The sequence below is a fragment of the Corvus cornix genome, chromosome 4 (genome assembly GCF_000738735.6).
Source record: "Corvus cornix cornix isolate S_Up_H32 chromosome 4, ASM73873v5, whole genome shotgun sequence".
Classification (NCBI taxonomy): Eukaryota; Metazoa; Chordata; class Aves; order Passeriformes; family Corvidae; genus Corvus; species Corvus cornix.
In genome coordinates this window covers 61402772-61422676 of record NC_046334.1, presented here as the reverse complement: position 1 = coordinate 61422676, position 19905 = coordinate 61402772, and the positions used below count along the sequence as shown (strand labels likewise).

General features: G+C 38.4%; 1 protein-coding gene across 8 annotated transcripts in view; it reads left to right on the top strand.

The window, feature by feature from the left end:
• PPP2R2C (protein phosphatase 2 regulatory subunit Bgamma) overlaps window positions 1-19905 on the top strand; it is a 202551-nt gene that overhangs the window by 98568 nt on the left and 84078 nt on the right. Inside the window, exons 1-2 of one of the 8 annotated variants that reach the window (XM_019287162.2) lie at window positions 2188-2207; window positions 12131-12286. The exons of 5 other annotated variants lie outside the window; for them this stretch is intronic. In XM_019287162.2, coding sequence (XP_019142707.1) covers window positions 12274-12286 — 13 coding nt within the window. In that variant the 5' untranslated portion in view covers window positions 2188-2207; window positions 12131-12273. Of the gene's footprint in view, window positions 1-2057; window positions 2208-12130; window positions 12287-19905 lie in introns of those variants that run through there. 2 more of the 8 variants (XM_010401941.2, XM_010401938.3) reach the window with 2 other exon arrangements.

Genomic DNA, 19905 nt, shown 5'->3' with positions numbered 1-19905 from the left:
TTAGAAAAGGTAGTACTGAATCCTGTGACACTGACAGTAGAACTTTGATCATGGGGATCCAGTATGCATTGCTTGAGGGCATTTGCTTTTATAAACAGGATCTATGATTGTTAATGTTCTTCTGAGTATCCTAAATCAGCATATGGAGCATACATATTTCAGGTGTAAATACACAGCCTGAGCTTGATGCTATTACTGTTGTGTTGCATTTATTTATTTGGTATGTATTTTCATATTTTTAAAATTAAGAGTATGGAATATTTTTTTAACCAAATTTTTGCAATGGGTAGTTCATCACTAAAAATCAGCATTATGGTGGATCCTTTCTGAGTCTTCACTCTATGGCAAACTGCAGTAGGAGACATTCTGAAAAACATGCAAATGGATTTAGAAGAACACCTTTAATTGCTGGTTCAAGTTTAAGAAGAGGCATCAGCAGCGTAATATGGCTGTACTACAAGTTTGACTCCATTGGAATTCTGCTCAGTGTTTTACAGTGCCATGCATGTTCTGTTACATGGCATACACCTACACTGGCTCAACCAGCGGAAAACCTACAAAAACATGCAGATGCTGAGAGAGATGCAGGAAGAACTGAAGAAATAGAGGTCATCGGGTGTGAGACTTCTAGGTATGCTCTTCTTTTTGTCAACAAAATGACATAATACTTGAACTATTGGTTTCTTTTACCTGATGTCTGAATACAGATTTGTTTGTAGTATTTATTGCTTTCTTGTTGATAGGAAGTTGAAGAAGGGAATTAATGTTGAATGCAGGGCAGTTCATGATAATCCGAAATTTTTTTTCTCTTTTCCACGCCTTTAATAAGACACAGTTGCATGGGCCAGTTTGATTATTTTCTTAGTGACATGGAAAAGCAAAAGAGAAGGCCTTGCAAATATAAATTAGTTGTTATTTGCTCATTTGAAACTGGCAAGGAAACAGCTAATGCATTGCTCCATGACTAGCTCAAAGTTACTGATACCTGAACAGTTTTATGTATCACATCATTCATGTACTTGCTCATTGTTCTCTCACTGTGTTTTCTGTTCTTGGCCTGTCCGAGTTCATTTGTGGCAGAGAGCTCTTTTTGGATGCCTTTTGGTTTCTGCTGTCCTTTGTTTTAAAATAATCATACTGCAAATCTTACACTGTTGGAGATCATTCTTGCTTTGCTGTCTAGATCATGAGCATCTGACACATGACAGTTCTCCATTGCTGCAAAACTAATCTAGTAACTCCATGATTGCTTTTTGTCTCTTTTTGCCTCTCAAAGGCACTAATGTGAGGATATTTCCTGACTCCTTAGTACCTCTTTTAATTAATTGACAGTTATTTCTCTTTTATTCAGAAAGAGAAGGTGCTGGTAAAAACTAGCTACACAGGACATTAATAGCAAAACAATCAGCTATTTAGGCTCAATTTAAGGAAAAGAAATTTTGCTTCCTTATTGTCTCTCTTAAATAAACCGTGAGGTGGGTTTATTCTTTTGTCCACACCCATCTTTACGCTTTGCTTCTTGATAGTCATCTGCAAATCAAATCCATTGCTAAACTGAGATACTCTCTCTCCACCTATACTTAAAATAACCGTAAGAGTTGTAAGAAAGTGAACCCACATGATCTGTGTGTTTTCAGTCTGTGTAGTTGTTTGCAAACTGCACGTAGTTTGTTTTCACAGTACTCTCAGTGTGCCAGAGAAGAGCTAATCATGTGGGTATATAGTATATTGCTTCTAGTCCTGTCAGGCCATCAGCGAGCATGGATCTGTGCTGAGGCTTTCCACCTTAACAGAGTCCTGGAATTTGGACTGATGTAACCTCTTTATATTGGGTGGAGGGTTTGAAGTGTGAATCACCATTGAATTTACAAGGGAAAAGAAGCACAAATACCCACTGAAGAGACTGTATTGATGTAAGGAGCTGCAGTGTTGGATGTAGAACTGACACACAGTCTTGAAAAGTTGATGGTTTAAGGGAGACGTTAAATGAAATTAAATTAGTCTCTTGTATACCACAGGTGGCTAAATAGCTTTGTTTTTATGTTTTTATTTGAAAGATATCACCTGCTGGCTGCAGAGTGGGTGGATTCAGCTTCCTTCTGGAGCCTGAGAAAATCATTGAGGAAGATCTTGCTTTCTGCTGCATCCTAAAGACAGTATGGAAGGGGAGAGCATCTATGAGGTTGATTCTGGAGATGGACTGGGAGGTAGGGATGCCTGTCACTTATTTTTGTTTTCATCCCAGATGGCTGGTTACAGGAATCCCTTATGACAATGGACCTTGGAATTTACAAAGAGCAAATGTGGTAAAGGTGCCTACAGTTCACTGATTGTATTTTGTCACTTTACAAGCGGTCAATAAAAATTTTTCAAAACAGCTGCGTCTTAGAGGAAGTGGTATATGTAGACAGTGGATGTTCCGAATGTTGTTATTTAGAGTCTGAGATGTCCCAGAGGTAATACAAACACTAAATACTTACAATAAAAGTAAAGCCTTTTTTCTCTTTCTTTGTTTCTCCTTTTTCTGTCTCACGCACCAACTGTATTGCACACACTGTTTTGTTTGTATGTTTTAACTGGACTACAGAAAATTGAATGAAGTGATACTGACTCTGTCTTCTATACTAGTGACCGTGTGTAGATGAACACTTTTCACTGATCTAAAATAAAGAGTCTTTGTTCTTATTTAGCTACAAATTCTACAGGTGTCTTTTGGCAAATTAGGTCATGTCATTGCTGTGGTTTATAATTTCCATAGTAGGGTGAAAAACTTCTCAGAGAGTGTAATATTACATATTTCAATAGGGCTGCTGATTTTATCTGTAATGCAGGGGATCTCTGGCAAGGTGTTTGGATAGACCTGTCTGTTTTAAATTCCTGGTTTAACACAGCTTCTTCCGAGACTAACCAAGCAAACATCTTTAGTTTGCAGAACAGCTTGAACTGCCTAGGTCAACTCACTGTTGAACTCAGAAATCTAAATATTACGGGAAAGAAAGAGGCTCTACATTAAAAGGTTGTAATAACATAAGACTCAGTGTGCTGACATCTGTTTAATGGTTTAGATGTTTTCCTGTAACTGAATTGTAATAATGAAGATTAATTTTTTTCTGAGTATACTGTGCTTGTGCTAAGATACCTTCTTTCGTGTTTAATACTTTTCCTGGACCCTAGATTTATCAGCATTACTGTTTAGTAGGAGGAGCAGTTTCCACAGTGTTATCACTGAGTTTCCTTCACATGAATGAGTTGCTTCCAGAGACCCATCAGTTGGGCTGACATGCAGATATGTATTCCTAAGCAGTTTACTTTTTTTTTAGTATAGAAACTGGTGGTTCAAGTTAGTTTTAAAATTTCTTATAATACTATTCAATAATTATTTTGTCTAAATAATAATTTTGTCATAATAAATTTTAATAAGAACAATGGAAGTATTTAGGCTGAAATGATGCCTTTCTGCTAGGCAAATGAAAGGTAACAGAATATCAGCATTCCCTTTGACATTCTGAGCATTTGTATTGCCCTCTCCCAAAGTCTTGGAAACAGCTGGAGCCATTGTTATGATGGTTACTCTTGAGTACTAGTTCAGGCCTTATCATCGTATGCTTCAGTCACTGGATCCGTGCTGCATCTTTGTCATGGATTTCATGCCAATTTGAGCATGGAGGATTTGTTTCAGTGCTGAGGTCACTGACAGTTTTGTATCCAGTCCTCCTTGAGTTTGACCTTTTTTGTTATAAAAAGTTACTGCCCTTGATCCACATTTTTCTGATTTATATAGGCAAGAGTGAGTGTGTACATTTAAATAAACAGAAGGAATAATGATTTTTCTGGCTTGTCCTCTTTATTATTTGGATTCTGACCTGAGATTGTAAACTCTTCAGAGAAAATTTACAGTTTTGGGGAACAGAATAGATTGTCATTGACATAAGTTGAATAGAATTACTGGCAGGAGAACAAAATCTGATCTTGCACATGCTAGGGCCATACTTCCAGGAGCGTGTCAGTATTTCCAGCATACATTTATGTATAGTTCTTTTTCGGAAAATGTGTGCTTGCATGAGTAATAGTGTACTAGTTTGAAAACAAACCAGTGGGAGGCACCAAGTCAGAATAACAATTTAATGGGGAAGTTAAAGAAAAGGAAGGAAAAAAACTAAAAGAAAACATTGGTTCAAACTGACAGAGTCAAGATACAACCTGAGTCCCTGTTAGGCAGGGTGGTGGTAGCAGTCTGGTGGAATGGTGGCTGCAGTCCTCTGAAGCGGTGATCCTGTAGAAAAAAGGGTCTGCTCTTCCTCAGAAGGTCCAGTAGTGGCTGTGTAGCTCCTGTCCTGTGGAAATCCAGTGGAAAGGCCTTGTCTCTGGTGTTCAGCCTCAGCTTATATCCACGATGGGATGCTTGGTTCCTCCCTCTGGGTGGAGCATCTCACAATGGGGTAATGAGTCATGAGGCCAAGTGTTGATTAGGCTCATTAACAGAAGATAGTCCGGAGGGAGTTATCTCTGAGTCATGCGGCAGGACAATGATGGGCAATTAACAGAAAGATAGTCTGGGGGGAGGAGGCAAGGAAACACTGCCCCATCTGATTTCAACACCTCATGAGGATGGTGATAGAATACACTGCAACCCAGGACAAATAGTAACCACAGAGTACTATTTCATATTTTGTCAGAAAGCAGCTGATGTGAATTCCTGGATAGTGCTCAAGTGAAAAAAAATTCCTTGCTTCATCCGTTGTAAACAAAATAAAGGAAAATCAAAAGAAGCTAGCCATAAAATCCCATTCTGAAAGTATGAGAAATGGGTAAGAGTGATCACTCTGTGATGGTCAGCCTATCAAGCATTCTTACCTGATGAGCAAAGGAAGTATTGGAAACTCACGTGTTTTAAAATCAAGGGCAACTAAGACTTTGAATGTAGCTTTGCTGAGTTTCTTGGGCTCTCTTTGTCCTGCTTTTACTTATTTCTACTTTTGATGTCTACTGTTTGTGGAGCCAAATTAGCAATTTTTCAAAGTTTTATGGAATGTGAAGTAAATAAAAGTGTGACTTTGAAATAAAGTAAGTATCTTTCAGAAGATAAAGGGCATGCATACTTTCTGAGATAGTGTTTAACAAAGCCTGTATTCATCCTATATATATATGTCTGCATTTATAATATATCTTGAGGTATGTACAGATCAAGCACAGATGTATGGTTAAAATTAGGCTGATTTCATGTCTGAATTATGATACATCAGAGATCTGAGATGAAACAGAAATGTTCCCATTTTCAACATGTACAGAACATATCAAGCAATTTATCATCAGTATGATGGAATCACCTCCCAAAAGCAAAGTATATTTTGTTAATTCCAGGTCTGTGGTCTCTGATGTAGGAGTTTCTTGGGAACATAAAGTTTTCCTGTAAGACTGCATGAGTTTGGAGCTCAAAACACCTTAAAATTTTTTTGGCCATTGTCAGATACAGAAAACATATTAACAAATATGATACCCCATAGTTCATTATTTCCTTAATAGAAAACAAGGCCACTATTTTCAGGAACCCAAAGTAAGGCTCTTCCCCTCATTTTAATTTCAAAAAAAGTACATGGATTTTCATGGGTGTGGGTGGCTTGTAACACTCTATAATGCCAGTAAAAGCTCAGAAATTATGCTTATAGACCAAGTAAATCAATTTGATACTGTGGAGTTATGGACTTAACTCTGGCTTGGTTTAAAAATCAACCCTAATATTAAAAGCAGTTTAGGTAGCTGTGCTATGGGCATTTATCTTGTCATCTTCACTTGATAATGCTTATTAGGAGGTTTTGAATACCTCTTAAATGATGCACAAAGAGGAACAGGGCTGAGATTTCCCCTGGCCTGTAAAGCCAAAGTCACTGAGCATCCTTACAACGCAGGCAAAGAGAGTCTCCTGAGTAAAGCCGCCCTAAACACGGTTGAAGAAGAGGCAGGGCTGTGATTCTTCACTGTGCAATGCAGTAAATACCTATTACAGCTGACCTAGAACAGATGGGTACCTCTACTTCAAAGCAAAGACTCATAGCCTAAGTTGTTGAGGGAGGAATGTATGCCTTTCCCCAAGTGCAAGAACTCCGTAGTGGGGTGACCTTGGCTTGCTGCCAGATGCCCAGCAAGCTGCTCTCTCACTCCCCATCTTCAGCAGCACAGGGGAAGAAAGTAAGATGAAAGAATAAGGAGAGGACATCACTCACCAATTACTGTCACAGGCAAAACAGACTCGACTAGAGAAAGATTAATTTATTGCTAATTAAAAATACAGAAAGTTAGTGACAAAAATAAAATACCAAACTGAAAACCACCTTCCCCTTGCCCCCCTCTTTTCCCAGACTCAACTTCCCTGTTTCCTTCCTAACTTTCCTGCCACCTTCTGCCACTCCTGAATGGTGCAGGGGGAATGGGGAGTGAGTTGCTCTCAGTCTATAACATTTCATCTCTGCTGCTCCTCATGCTCTTCCCATGCTTCAGCGTGAGGTCCCTCTCAAGGAATACAGTCCTTCATGAACTTATCCGACATGGGTCCTTCTCCACTGCTTCAGTATGAATCCTTTCCATGGGGTGCAGTCCATCAGGAATGTGCTGCTCCTACAGGCTACTGTTCTTGCCTGAAAACCTGCTTCTGCGTGGGCTTCCTGCATGGGCCATGGCTCCTGTCCGGAGCCTGCTCCAGTCTGGGCTCTCCATGGGCTGCAGTTTCCTTCAGGGCACCTCCTCATATTCTAGTTTGGTGTTCTCCATGTGCTGCAGAGTGAATATCTGCTCCACTGTGGTCCTCCACCGGCTGCAGGAGGACAACCTGCATTGTCATGGTCTTCTCTATTGGCTGCAATGGAATTTCTGCTCTGGTGCCTGCAGAACTTTGCCCCTTCCTTCTTCACTGACCTTGGCATCTGCAGGGCTGGTTCTCTCATGTTTTCTCATTTCTCTCTCACAGCTGCTGAACAGGTTTTTTACCCTTTTCTAAATTTGTCATCACAGAGGTGCCACTTGTGGGCTCAGCTTGGGCCAGCAGTGGGTCTGTCCAACATGGGGCAGCTTCTGGTCTCTTCTTACAGAGCCCACCCCCTGCCAATACCTTGCCCTGAACACATACTCTTGCAGTAATTCCAGAGCAATATGCTGCTTCAAATGTATTCCTTATAGATTTGATACAATTCTTCAAGGGTATTGATGTTAAGTGACTACTTTCATATATTCCTAAAAGTGATCACTAAATCAGGCAAGGTAGTGTTATCTGTATTTAGAGATGTTTCTTCAGAAACTTTTAATCCTTTTAGTTATGGAAAGATATAAGTATTAATTAAAAGTGAAGATCAAGCTCTATTATTGTTCTACTTTCATAACTTGATTTTTCGGCATTTAGTCCTATTTGTTTTTGCAAAGACTCTGCCATGTATTGATGTATATGTAGAATCAATACTGTGGCACACGTTTTAATTTGCTCTCTGAACTGTGTTTTAATAAGAATCTGAAGATTTGCTGCTGTACAAAAGGTATTACAGGGAAGAGACTGGGGAGGGGTCAAATAACTTCTTTCTGTTGCATTGTTGATATTATGCCAGATCTGATTTTGGCCTGGTGTTTTCACTTGTAGCTCTTGTTCAAGTAAAAAAATCCTTCCTGCATGTTAGCAAGGCTGCAAGCCAGTTGCTATGGTATTCAGCATTCTTTTTTTATTTTTAACCAATTGGATGACTTTTGTAGTGATTCAGCCCAGAATAAGAAATTGGTCACATAGGCTAGAGCTGTATCAAAAGAGCAGGTATTTTTGGCTTAAAGAATCTGAAGAGGTTGGGAGAAAGGCAGAATTTGAGTTTCAAGAAAATATCACAGTCTATGTATATGGTATATATTGTGATGTGTTACTGAATGCTAGTAATGGTGGTGAAAGGCACTAGTCCTTTTCCAGGATGATGGTAAAAATTGAATGACTGAACTAATTTCTCTATGTTGTTTTATCACCCAAAGGTATCAGTAATTCCTAGCTAAAAAATTATTAGTTTTTTTTAATTCTGTATCCATGTTTGATTGTTTTGCATTGTGTTACTAAATGGTAGTATGTTTCTGACAGGGTGCTATTTGCACATAGAGAATTGCCAGACTCTGCTTGTCTGCTCAATTTTAGTGTTGCTGTTTGGCTAATCAGAAAATTCTGAACAACTGCTAGATAATCTATAAGGCTTTTAAAGTTCTAATGATGCTGACACGTACCTGGCAGTGCTACAAGGATAAAAGAAAGACAAGATAGAGAGACGTATATTGTGACAGATGAACTATTCAAAACAGGAGGACTTTTGCTGGTCCAAGAATGTTTTAAGCTTCTTGGCTTGAAGGCAAGGTAGTTGTCCTACCTACCCGGTCTGCTACTGTATCAGCAGCACAAATAAAAGACAGAGCTTGTTTTAGACAAAGCAACTTCCTGCTGAATTAATGCCTATATCAAAAAATGAAACTTTTAGATTTAAGTTTAGAAATCACATTTGAAAAAAACAGTGCTACATACTAAAAGCCCATCAAGATGTAAACAATACACCTGATAAGTATATGGAAATACATATTTGATTATGGAAATAACTAGACAGAGAAAGGATTTCCTCTAGAAATGTTTTTTGTCTGTGTGCTCTGTACAATAGAGGGGAACAGTCCTTTCCCTGTGGATAGCAGGATATTCTGAAGAAGCCTTTGCCTTTTCTTCCCAGAAGTGTCATGAGAGCTTTTGTTTGCTGTCCCAGAGCCTTATGTGCTACCCCTTCATTTCTGCATGCAGGTAATAATGTCCCACTGTGGACTAAGGTGCTGGCAGTGAATAATGATAGCTCTGCTCTCGCTGTGAACAAAACCACCTCCTAGTTATCAGGGGTTTGACTAAGAATAGTAACTAAGTGATGAAGTTGAATCTTGGAGAGTCTTTAAATGATGCTGGTAGAGACCGTGAGCTTTTAGACATTCATAATGGCTCAATTTCAGTGTTTGAATTCCTCACTGTCACTGGACACCCAGGTAAACCTCATTGTGCAGCCACCAGAATAGTAAAGCAGAACAGTAAAGCTCTGATTTTCAGGTTTCCAAGAACGTGGTACATGACTTTGCAAGAGATCAAGATGAAGATTTGCATCAGCTCAGCAAACTATGAAAAATCCAGCTTCCAAGATAGTACCAAAAAACCCCAAAGCAAACCAGAACAAACTGAAAACCAGCAGAGCTTAAACCAGTCATGTCACAGGAAAATAAAAGGAAGAGTAAAACTCTTCCTTGCTTATAATAAGGAGTAAGTATTAATTTATTGCACTGGGATTCCTTTATCCTAATAAGTAGAACATGGGTTGTTTCCCATGACTGTTTAGCTAAACAGGCTAAAGTCTTTTTAGGTCAGTTATTTATTTTTCTTTATGTCAAATCTATGCTTTAAAAAACATTAATGGAACAATCTCCTATGTTTTTCAGTGAAGCGAAAAACCTAGAAAAGTCTGGGTGGATCAAGAAATGTATTTTGAGTTTATGGGTTTGAATGGTCAAATTTAACACATGTGGTGTTTCCCATTTATTTATTGCCACTGGATGCATGAGTACATAAAAACCATACATCGAGGAGATGGTTTTTAAGCATGCTCTCTTTTTACAAATGGGATTTTAATTACAGAGTTCATTGATATTTTATCTTCTGATATTTTCAGTTGAGATTTTTATTGTTATATGAGTTTTTAATTGTTTATTAGTGTTTTTTAACTTACTGTAAAGGAATATTGCAAGATACATACAAATGACCAGTAGTCCTTATGCCATTAGAGTATGGCAGATACTTTTGCATTGTAATAAACATGGGATATTTTATATTGATTTTTCAGCTGTAAAAAAAAGCTATCATGTAGATACAGGAGGGAGAGCAAAGAATGAGAGCTTGTTTTTCTTGGATACAGCCTTTTGGTGGCATGCACTTAAAATGTATGGAGGGCACTTCTGAAAAGTAAGGCTAGTTTGTAACCATTCTGGGTATTAAAACACTGTGGAAGACATCCTGAAGGTGATTATGAAATCAAAATCTTCATAAGCACACTGCCATTAAATAAGTGACAATTATTGTCCCTGGTCTGGATTTTCACTTGATATCAGGGATATAGTGACTTTATTGAGGGATGATGGTTTGAAATGTAAATGTAAAGGCCTCAACAAAAGGCTTCTAGAGAAATAGAAATACAACTTGTCAGAGTTCTTGTATAATTGTTTGCTGCAAATAAATGCTTAGATTAGTTCTTCCAGTGGTGACATAGAAGATCTAGAAATAACTTAATTTGTTCTTGATTCAAGAAAAATCAATTATATAATTTAAAATGTGTTGAGCATCTAAAATTCTTAAGCCAGAAAGTGGACAAGAATATTCAAACTCTTGAAAGCAATTTCCACAGTGGCCCTTGCATTTTAATACTTTTTCAAGAACATTTATACAAGATATTAATATTGGTTGGATTTTGGGTCACCCCTAACGTATGTGTATTCTCCTATATGACTTCATCTAGATATTGCCCTTGGCTAATAATTCCTCATGTCTACTTGCCACCCAGCTTCTGAGGCAAGTCATAAAGAGTGGGATTTCATTTAGTAGAGTTCTGCCTTTTTAAGCAAAGTGCACTGTGAGAGATGGGAAGCGTGCTTAAGTTTGGTTATATGAAGAATACTCTGTGCTCTGATGGATTGTTCAAAGCCATGGCTTGCTCCACGTTGCTTTGCTAACCATTCACGTGTTGCAGACACAGACTGATAGTTCTTCACTGCTTGTACTGAATCTGCAAGTGGTGATGCACACCAGTCCCTTACTGGTGTAAGTTTTGTACCTCCACTGATTTTGGAAATTATGTATTAGAGATGTGATATCTACATACCCAGAGAACTCACCTCATGTCCACCAAAAGAATAGTGTGGGCTTGATTCAGATTCACTGTTTATTAAAAGTACTGCTTTTAATAGTGAAAATACAAGTAGAAAGAAAATTCTCTCATGAGAGAGTGTGGTGCATGCAAATACACACCTGAATAACTAACTTGAGTGGATTGCTGCTGTCTGGACTAGATTCCCATAATGACAAATGCCTTAATAAAAAGAATTGCTTTGATGCAGTACTTCATCTTTCTGAATTCCAAAGCTCTGCAAATTTAAATATAAGCATGTGTAAATAAGCATTGAAATCAACCTGAAATGTATAATAGATATTCTTTTTTTCCTACTCAGTGCTTGCATGTATTTGCTTTCTGATGTAACTCCTAGAAAAGAAAAGCTTTTGAAAAACGAAAGATGCAAATTAAAATGGAGAATAAATTTTTTCATGGGTCCATAAGATTTTTGGCTTTGGCTATACACACCTGGAATGAGGCTGATACTTTGTACTGCTTTGGTTTGAATACCAATATTAATATAAAATCCGGTTCTTTAATTTCCTCTCCTTATATTCAGATGATTTACATTCAGTTTATGTCTATGAAATAGAGCATTTTATTTATACACTTGTGTGATTTTTTTTTCCTTTATCACTTTTTTCTTTTTCATTAGGAAGATCCTGCCTTTAAAAGGGAAAGAGCACCTGTTCTCTAGATCCTGTAGAGTGATTTTGCAGGCTCCATTTTAAATTTTATTGACTGAAGCAGGTAATGCTTCTGCAAACTGCTTCAACAGGCATTCTGTTGAACTGTTGATGGAGGGTAAATTGATTAATATGAGTTGAATCCCTTCAACAGCTATACAGTGGGTTTCACATTAAGGAATTTTCAAGGTACTGAATTATTTCAGTGACTTAGATGAGGGCTGGTAATTCTAAAGTTAGTTTCTACTTCTTTGGAGTTATGAGAATGAGAGAAGAAACTCTCTTGAGTCTCAGCTAATTTCACTGATGTAAGTGAACATAGGAGTTAGAGAGATCTGGGCTGCAGCTTGTAACTCATGTTTGCAAGTCTGGGAACATCCACTGAGGAAGTATTTTTCTATTATTGAAAGTGATTGGGAGAACAAGGTGCTTGCTTGCTTACAGGGTCAGCAGTTTTGTTCCTGCTTGAAAAATTATCCTTAGATGAGGAGAGTTTTCACCATTTTTGTCTTGAATTTCTTTGTTTTTTAGGGAAAGCTATAAGGAAGCTTGTGCGCAAGGCGACTCTGGTGGCATCTAGAATCCTCAGATTTCCTTGACTGAATCCATCTGGGCTTAGCCCTAAATATATTAGACAAGCTGCACTGCTTGCACTGATAAATTATATCTTCCAAATGATAGACCAAGGTACAGTCATGTATACTAACCATTTTTGATGTCATTTGACTCTTGATTCTGTTGCTTTTTGGGTAGTTGTGACAGTACAATTTGTCCCCATTCTCATGGACTATCTCTTCACCAGTGCTCTCAAAAAAAATTAATTGAAAGAGACTTCTGGCCTGGCTCTGGCATTTGATGTTGACAGTTCCTTACAAGTCTGCAGCTTGGTGGGAAACTTAGCCTCTCATGGGATTCACAAACTGTCTTTCAGTGGCAAGACAGTGGGATTGTTAGCAGCACAACTTTATTTGGTTTTACTACCCATGGAAGAGTGCAAACCTAAATCAAAACTCCACTTCCTTTTTGACACATTATCATTTTACTTCGTATGCTCAGCAGTCATAAAGTGAAAACAGGCTATGTTCTAACAAAGCATAGATTTTGAGTATAAAATAACATCTGTATTATCCAAAGGAAAAAATAGATCAGTAAGTACTATTCTAAATGATAGTTAATAATTAAGTTTTTATGTCTGCTGTGGTATCTCTAGCTAGCTGTTGGAATGAGCAAGCAATCTCAGTGCCAACTAGCTGCTTTCTGAGGTCAGAACTTCTCTTTTCTGTTTTAGATGAGAAAATATTCGTTCCTACCTGTGTCTCTCCTGAACTACAGGGACATAACTTTCATAATACAGAATGTTACCAGTTTAAAGATCTTTTTGGAGTAGTACACCTAAAAATTAAGACTGTTTAAGTGGGGTTTTTTAAATGTCTTATATGAGCATGACATTGGAGGAATATTAATCCAATTGTACAGACTATTACAACTTCGATTTTTGTATAGTTTAGATATTGAGTTGGGAGACTTCAAAGCTGTCTTTTCTTTTGCTCAAAGACAGGGAGGATGCTTTCTGTGTGTATCTTCTTGGTTCATTTGTGCTCCTTATTGGGCTGCAGCTGTCTGCTGCCTCCACCTTCAAATGCTGAGCTTTATCCTTATTTTGGTGTTGTACCCAGAGAACAAATCCTTCCAGTGGCTTCTTCCTAGTGCACTGAGTACTTGAGAGAGAATCTGAGTTCTCCAGTGAATAGTTGTTCAGATTGGCTGATACATTTGGCCCCCTGTGAATGTCCATGCCTTGCCGAGGGAGGTCCCATACCAACCACAGACTGAACCGTCAGCTGACCACAGTAAAAGCTCACACTCAGTTTGTGAGTTTTATATGTCTTGGAATTTGCTGTATAACATCTGGGTTCTGTTGTCTGGCAAAAGAATATTAGATTTAAAGAATGGGTGCCACTGGTGTTCAACCTTGCAAATTTGGTCTATAGATGACTTTTCTTTTGACTGTAGTTGCTTTGAAATATATATATTTGCTGAGAGGTTAGTGAAAGGTTTCAATAGTTTTCCTGCCTAATTTGTACAATACAGCAAATAATTGAAAAATATGTCTGTCTTTTCAACTGACAGCAACAGGTCACACTTTTGGCACACAAATAATTGGTAAATTTTCTATGTGTATCACTACTAGAACAGGAAGATGAGTAGATCTTTTTTTGCTGGGGTTTGATGCAGTCTCTGATATGCTGCTGGCTGTAGTGGTCTATGTCAAATTCTTCCTTATCTTCTCCACTGCCAGGTGTTTGTGATAAGTCTTTATATCTATTTTAAATCTATCTATTCAACATCTGGGCAGGTCAAACCATTTGAATCACAGAGCCACAGAATGGTTTGGGTTGGAAGGGGCCCTAAAAGATCGTTTAGTTCCAACCCTCTTGCCATGGGCAGGGATACCTTCCGATTGTGAGGTAAATTAATTTTCTTAGTTCTAGGAAATTCTGATGGTATTTTACGGTGGGTTTAAGTTTTAAAATATTGTGTTTCTGTGTTTATTTGCAATCCTTAGGAAATTTTTGGCTGCCAATAAAATAATTTCAGAACAGGAAAGGCCTTGAGAAAGGTTCCTTCTCAAGAGAAAAAGTGGGCACTACATTGCAAATATCTGGGAGCTGGCAAGAAAATGAAAGCTAACCATATGCTTTGGCGTGAGGCTCGAGTTTAATGTCTGGTCTGGAAGTGCTGGATGTGGACAGTCTATCTTCCAGCCCTTGATAAATGAGAGAAGAGAGGATGGCTTAGGTTCTCCTTAACCCCACATTGCACCACGACTAGAGCATGAAGAAGTTCTTTTAGCATAGATAGTACCACAACAGTAGTGAAATGCTGAAGATGGTTTTAAAATCCAGATAATAACTGAAAGGGTTTTAATAGTCACTAATTTCAGAATTTAGAAATACCTGACACCCAGGGATGCTGCTACTGTTAAATGAGAAGCATGTTTAATGAAGTTAAGCAGTGAAAAATTGGAAATTTGCTCATTTTTTTTGTAATATGCTTTTGCATTTGGCTGTATAATCACAGACTGATTTTATATTAGCTTAGTAGTCACTCGGTGAATTAATTAAATTATAGAAAGGTATCTTGAGAAGTATTACTGGCAAGTGAGTTTCTTATGTGATTGTTTTTCAGAGCTTGATCCTTTATTTGAAAGGTCTTCATATATAGCTGAAGTTTTTAAAATGAGACTCAAGATGCTCCAGCTGGATACTAGCTGGAGTTAAAATGTGGTGATATACAGCTCATGCTATTAAGTCCGCTTCCTCTGTGTGGATAAGTGTCATGGGACACAAGTGGAGGATGCAGATTTCAGTGTTCATTGGAAGAAATTTCTAGGTTGGTTTGGGAGAGGATTGGCTGTACTAATGTAAGAAGCACACACTGAGACAGACTTAGAATGTAAAGGAGAGAAAGTTTTTGTTGTTATTCTGCCTTGCTCTGTTCGAGCAGTGAATATAATGCAGTGTTTTGTGGTGTTTTGTGTCTGTCATTCCATTTGATAAGTGGCCTACGCAATGGGAATTGCAATCTCAGGGCATCATACAAGGGATTGGAGGTACCCAAATTGCAAAGCAGTCCAAACACACCATTCAGATTGAAGGTCCTGAAGGACAAATAGTGACACTTCGTCCGTATGTCCTAGACACCAAATTCACCCATGGAAGGGATGCCATGTCTCAGTGGGGAACAAAAATTGATATCACGCCTAGACATCAAAGTTTTCCCTTGCAGGCCACTGAAGCAGAGTGCCATCCACAAAAGCTAACTTGGAAAACAGATGAACCAATGTGGGTTAACCAGTGGTCGTTAAAAAAAGAAAACTTAGAGGCACTCAAAACATTAGTAGCTGAGCTGAGAGAGGGCGTTTGCCTCCCCTCGACCATCTTTATTAGGAGAAGGGGAAAGGGGAGGACTGGGGGCGGACCCGGGGTGAGTGGCCAATCAGACACTGCTGAAGAGTCTGAGTTACATTTGGCTTTGCCCGCGCTTGGAACAAAGGAGCTTCGAGCACATGTCTTTGGGAGGGGGGAGGGGAAGCTCAAAACAGGCAGCAACAGTGTTTGCTTTTGTAGTGGTTCGCTTTCTCTCCCTGCGTGCCCATCTGGAAGCAGAGCAACCATGGCTAGCAGCTCAGGGGCTGGTTCTTCAGCAGCAGCACACTGATGGGAGCTTTATGTACGCTCAGCACTGTAAGGTCCCTGAGCACGTGCTCACTGTGCTGCTATTTACTGCTGCTCGAGCTGCTTCTGACAAGGTGATGTACTGGCACATCAGAATCCTGTATTGGTACATCATCAGGAGACAGCATGATCAGTAACCATGCTCCCTTGCAGGGCAGTGGTTATAAATACACCTCAGGAGGAGATCACTGCTTAGCTTTCTCTTCTTGCTCTTTCAAAAAGATGTTTTCACTTCCCTGTGTTACAGAGAAGGTGCTGACTCAAACAGTGTTATGCTGTACATTTAAAGATTCCAAACCCAATGTGCACAGTTCTTTGATATTCAGTGCTCTGGTTTTTGCCATTGAAATGTACAGGCTTTGATAATTAATGAGTTTGCATTTCTGGCAATGTACACGCTTTGCACTGCTCCCTTGTTTTAAAAGTTAAAAGTGAAATACTTGGCATTTCTTGGGGAAAGTAGGTAATTCTGATATTTGAAGGAAAGACAGAAAAGCTTATATCCAATATAGTATTATATTATATTTTATTATACTATTTGATTTTAGTGTTTTCTGTTACGGTTTTATTTCTTCACCTATTGATGTAATGAAGCCATTAGTGAGTTTATATTGGGGCAGCAATTAATAAAGATTAGTTTAAGTATTAACATATAAAAACGTTATCTGCCACTTAGTTGATGGGAGAAGTCACGATTAGAGAATTAATATGATGACTAGATAGCACTTGTGCTCTTCAAAGTTTTAAATGCTGCGTGAGCAAAATTTAAGGAGTGGCAATTGGTTTCAATAGCTGATGTACCCTTTATATATTTAGAAACCTAAGCAGCTAAGCTAATTTCTGCCTTCAGAAGTTGTGTAGAGTCTTTGCATATTTTGTGTTGCTGGTAGTCTGGACATGCTCTAGCTCAGACTAAAATACAAGCAGCTGATGCTACTTTGCATAGTAGTTATTTTTAAACCCTCTTGTAACTACACTTTGCAACTTTTTGTTGTCGGATATTTGCCAGTATAATTTACCTTGCTTGCTTTAATAATCCTAGTTAATACATTGTTGCTCGATTGCTCTGCAGTGGGGACATACTTCTTTTCTGCATATTACAGAGATTCAGACTAAAGCATATGATCAATAAACATGTGACAAAGTAAACATAGTGAAATGAACAAACAACAGAAGTGAAAACGCAACCAAAAAAACCCCAAACCCCAAAACAGAAGCCCTCTCTCAATCTGAAATTAAAAAACCCTCAGGTCAGCTTCTCTCCATTTCCTAAGTAAAAGCAATGCACACAGACAAAGTAGTGTATCCTTTCTATAAAAGGTCTGATTCTGGAAATGGGTGTTCAGGGATCACTGAGCTGTGCTTTCTAATGCTATCGAATATTCTGCTGAAGGCAAAAAACCCCAAGCCCTAAAAGGATTATTGAAGGAGATCTGCATTCTTTCTGTTAAATTTAATTGAAGATTTAGAATATGTTTATTCAAGTTTTACCCATTGACCTTCATGACTGATAAATTTGCAAACAAACATTCCGTGTACAAGGTAACTACTTTTGTTTCTGTTAAGATTGATGAACAGAAAGGAAGTTATGTTTAAATCATTAGGATATCTATGCATATATTCTTCAGTGTTGTTTGCCAGCATTTTCACTGATCCAACAACATCAATAAAAGGCTGTGTAAGCTCACAATATCTAGTTACAGTCTACGTTTACTGTGTTACAAATAATTTTCATGCTGCTTCTGCTGTGGTAAAGGTAATATTGGGATGTTGCCATGCTACTCAGTAAAAGCTAGGTGCCCTAGGGGCACTGATTTACAAATTGGTGGAGTTCATTCACATTGTTCTAGATATCAATTAATTCTAATTTAAGCATAAAACCTGTTAACAAAAACTTGCCTTTTAATTAAGAAGTAACAGAAGGCCCAGATTAAATAGTGGGTCATTGCTAAGTGTGAGCCACAGGATAGTCTATGGTATTGGTGGGGGTGTTTTGGACTTTTTTTATTCCTTCTTGTTCCCAAGGGCCCTTACTCTTCTCTTAGAGTTATCAGAGTCCCATGGCAATAGTAGCTCCTTGTGAAGCACCAGCTGGGGCTCCTCACAGCCTCCCCTGCCAGCTTATTTCTGATACCTTCTTGGCACCAGAACTGGCTGAAACCACACTGTTCTTGGGACACTCTCCTTGAATCAAGCTGTTACAACACCTGGTGTCAGTATGTGGAAGAAAAGCAAAAGAAAACGAAAATTGTGGGTGTGGAGAAACAAGAAGGCCGTCATTGTACTGAGCACTGTGTCAGCTTGTTGCTTTGTTTCTGCTGCACTTGCAGCAGAACAGAAGCTCAATGTGCTTATTGATGTCTCTCAAGTACTACAAATCCTTATCTTTCTTGTCTGTTGTTTAATTCTTAATCATTTGTAATAAAATATTCAGCAATCTAGTCCATGGAATAATACTTAGCTGATCTGTTTTCTCTACAGCAAAAAACTAGCCCAACCCAAAACCTCATCGTATGCAGATATTACAGTTACACAGCTCACTGAATTCTTCAGCAGATTTTTCCATTTGTTTCCTACTGATATGACCAGTAATATATTGGATTTTAATCCAGCTTGTAGAAAACTATTTGATAAAGAAATGTGTTTCCTAGGAAAATGAGCATCATTTTATCAAAACTTATATCAGCGCTTTTATCAAAACTTAGTAGGTATGAACCTCCTAATAAAATAGCTATAAGGCAAGGAAAGAAAAGACTGCTGTGGAGATGTTAGTTTGATTAAAATGTTTTGGTAAAGAATCCTTAATTATTTTAAAGAAAGCCACAGTGGGGTCTTTTCTCCTGTGCTGATAAGTAACTGGGAAGTTTTCATATTGCATTCAAATGTGTGATATGCAATGAATTAGTTATTAGCTATATCTCCTTGGGGCACGTGCACTATAAATAGCTTTTCCATGTCTGTGGCTTTATTCTGCTCTGCACTGTATTCTGAAATTGAGGACCAGAGTAAAATGCCTCCATTCAGCTGCAGTCTGAAGCAGTGCACATAATACAGCTTAGGATTTTGCAAATCAAGTTTTATTTATTTTTATGGTACACAAGAAAATAGAGGACTCCTTCATTCACTGACCCTTAATTTTTCAGAGTCCCAGGAAAAACAAAACACCTGTTGTTTGTATTACATCTGATTGTTGCCAACAACAGCAAAAAGGGGGAATCTAGGTTTAGTTATTGAGTAAGATCTATAATAGTATCAGTTAGAGTGGAAAAAGGCTTTTTACTTAGGTCTGTGAAAAGCCCTTCCTGTGAAGCCAGGTATCAGCTGGATTGGCTTTAAATTTTGCTGTAGTAGCAAATACGAGTGAACTGGGGCCATAAATTAGTTCACAGCTTTGGGCTTTGAAAAGCAGACTGATTATAGACCCAGAAGCCCGTGCTCTTGTCTGTGCTACATGAATTCTGGCATGTTGTTCATCTGGAGTTTTGTTTTGTAAGAAATAAGAAAGGCCACTGTCCTTGCTTAAAACTTACCCTACTTTTACATTGACAAACCCAACGGTGTGCCCAGGATAGCGCCTTGCAGTTACCGGAATCTGAAGGTGTTAAAATTGCTATGAGCTTAGCTCTCTACCTTTTCATTCAAAATTCTCAGAAATCCAGGATTATACCCTATGTGTTACTCTTTCACCATTCCAGATGGAAAGTGATCACTGTAAGGAAACTCCATGTTGATGTTTACAAAAGCTATAGCTACTTTTTCAATGCTGGAAATAAGTTTGAGCAAAAATGCGTTTCACCATGTTTTGACCATTTCCTTGATTTTTTTAGGTCTTCCAGGACTGTTCATAGTTGTGTTAGTGTACAGAATACATCAGTGAAGGACTCTGTGGCAATCTTTGCCACACAGCCAGGTCCCTGCCACGGCAGCCTGGTTGCTCATACTGCCCTTAGAGTTGTGAATGTCTGGTGAAGAGTCTCGGTGTGTAAGGTGCCAGCAGCAGCCTTGCTTCTCAGTTGGGTAGCAGTGACTTTCACATGAAGTACTGTGAGAGGAGTTTGTGAGTCAAGG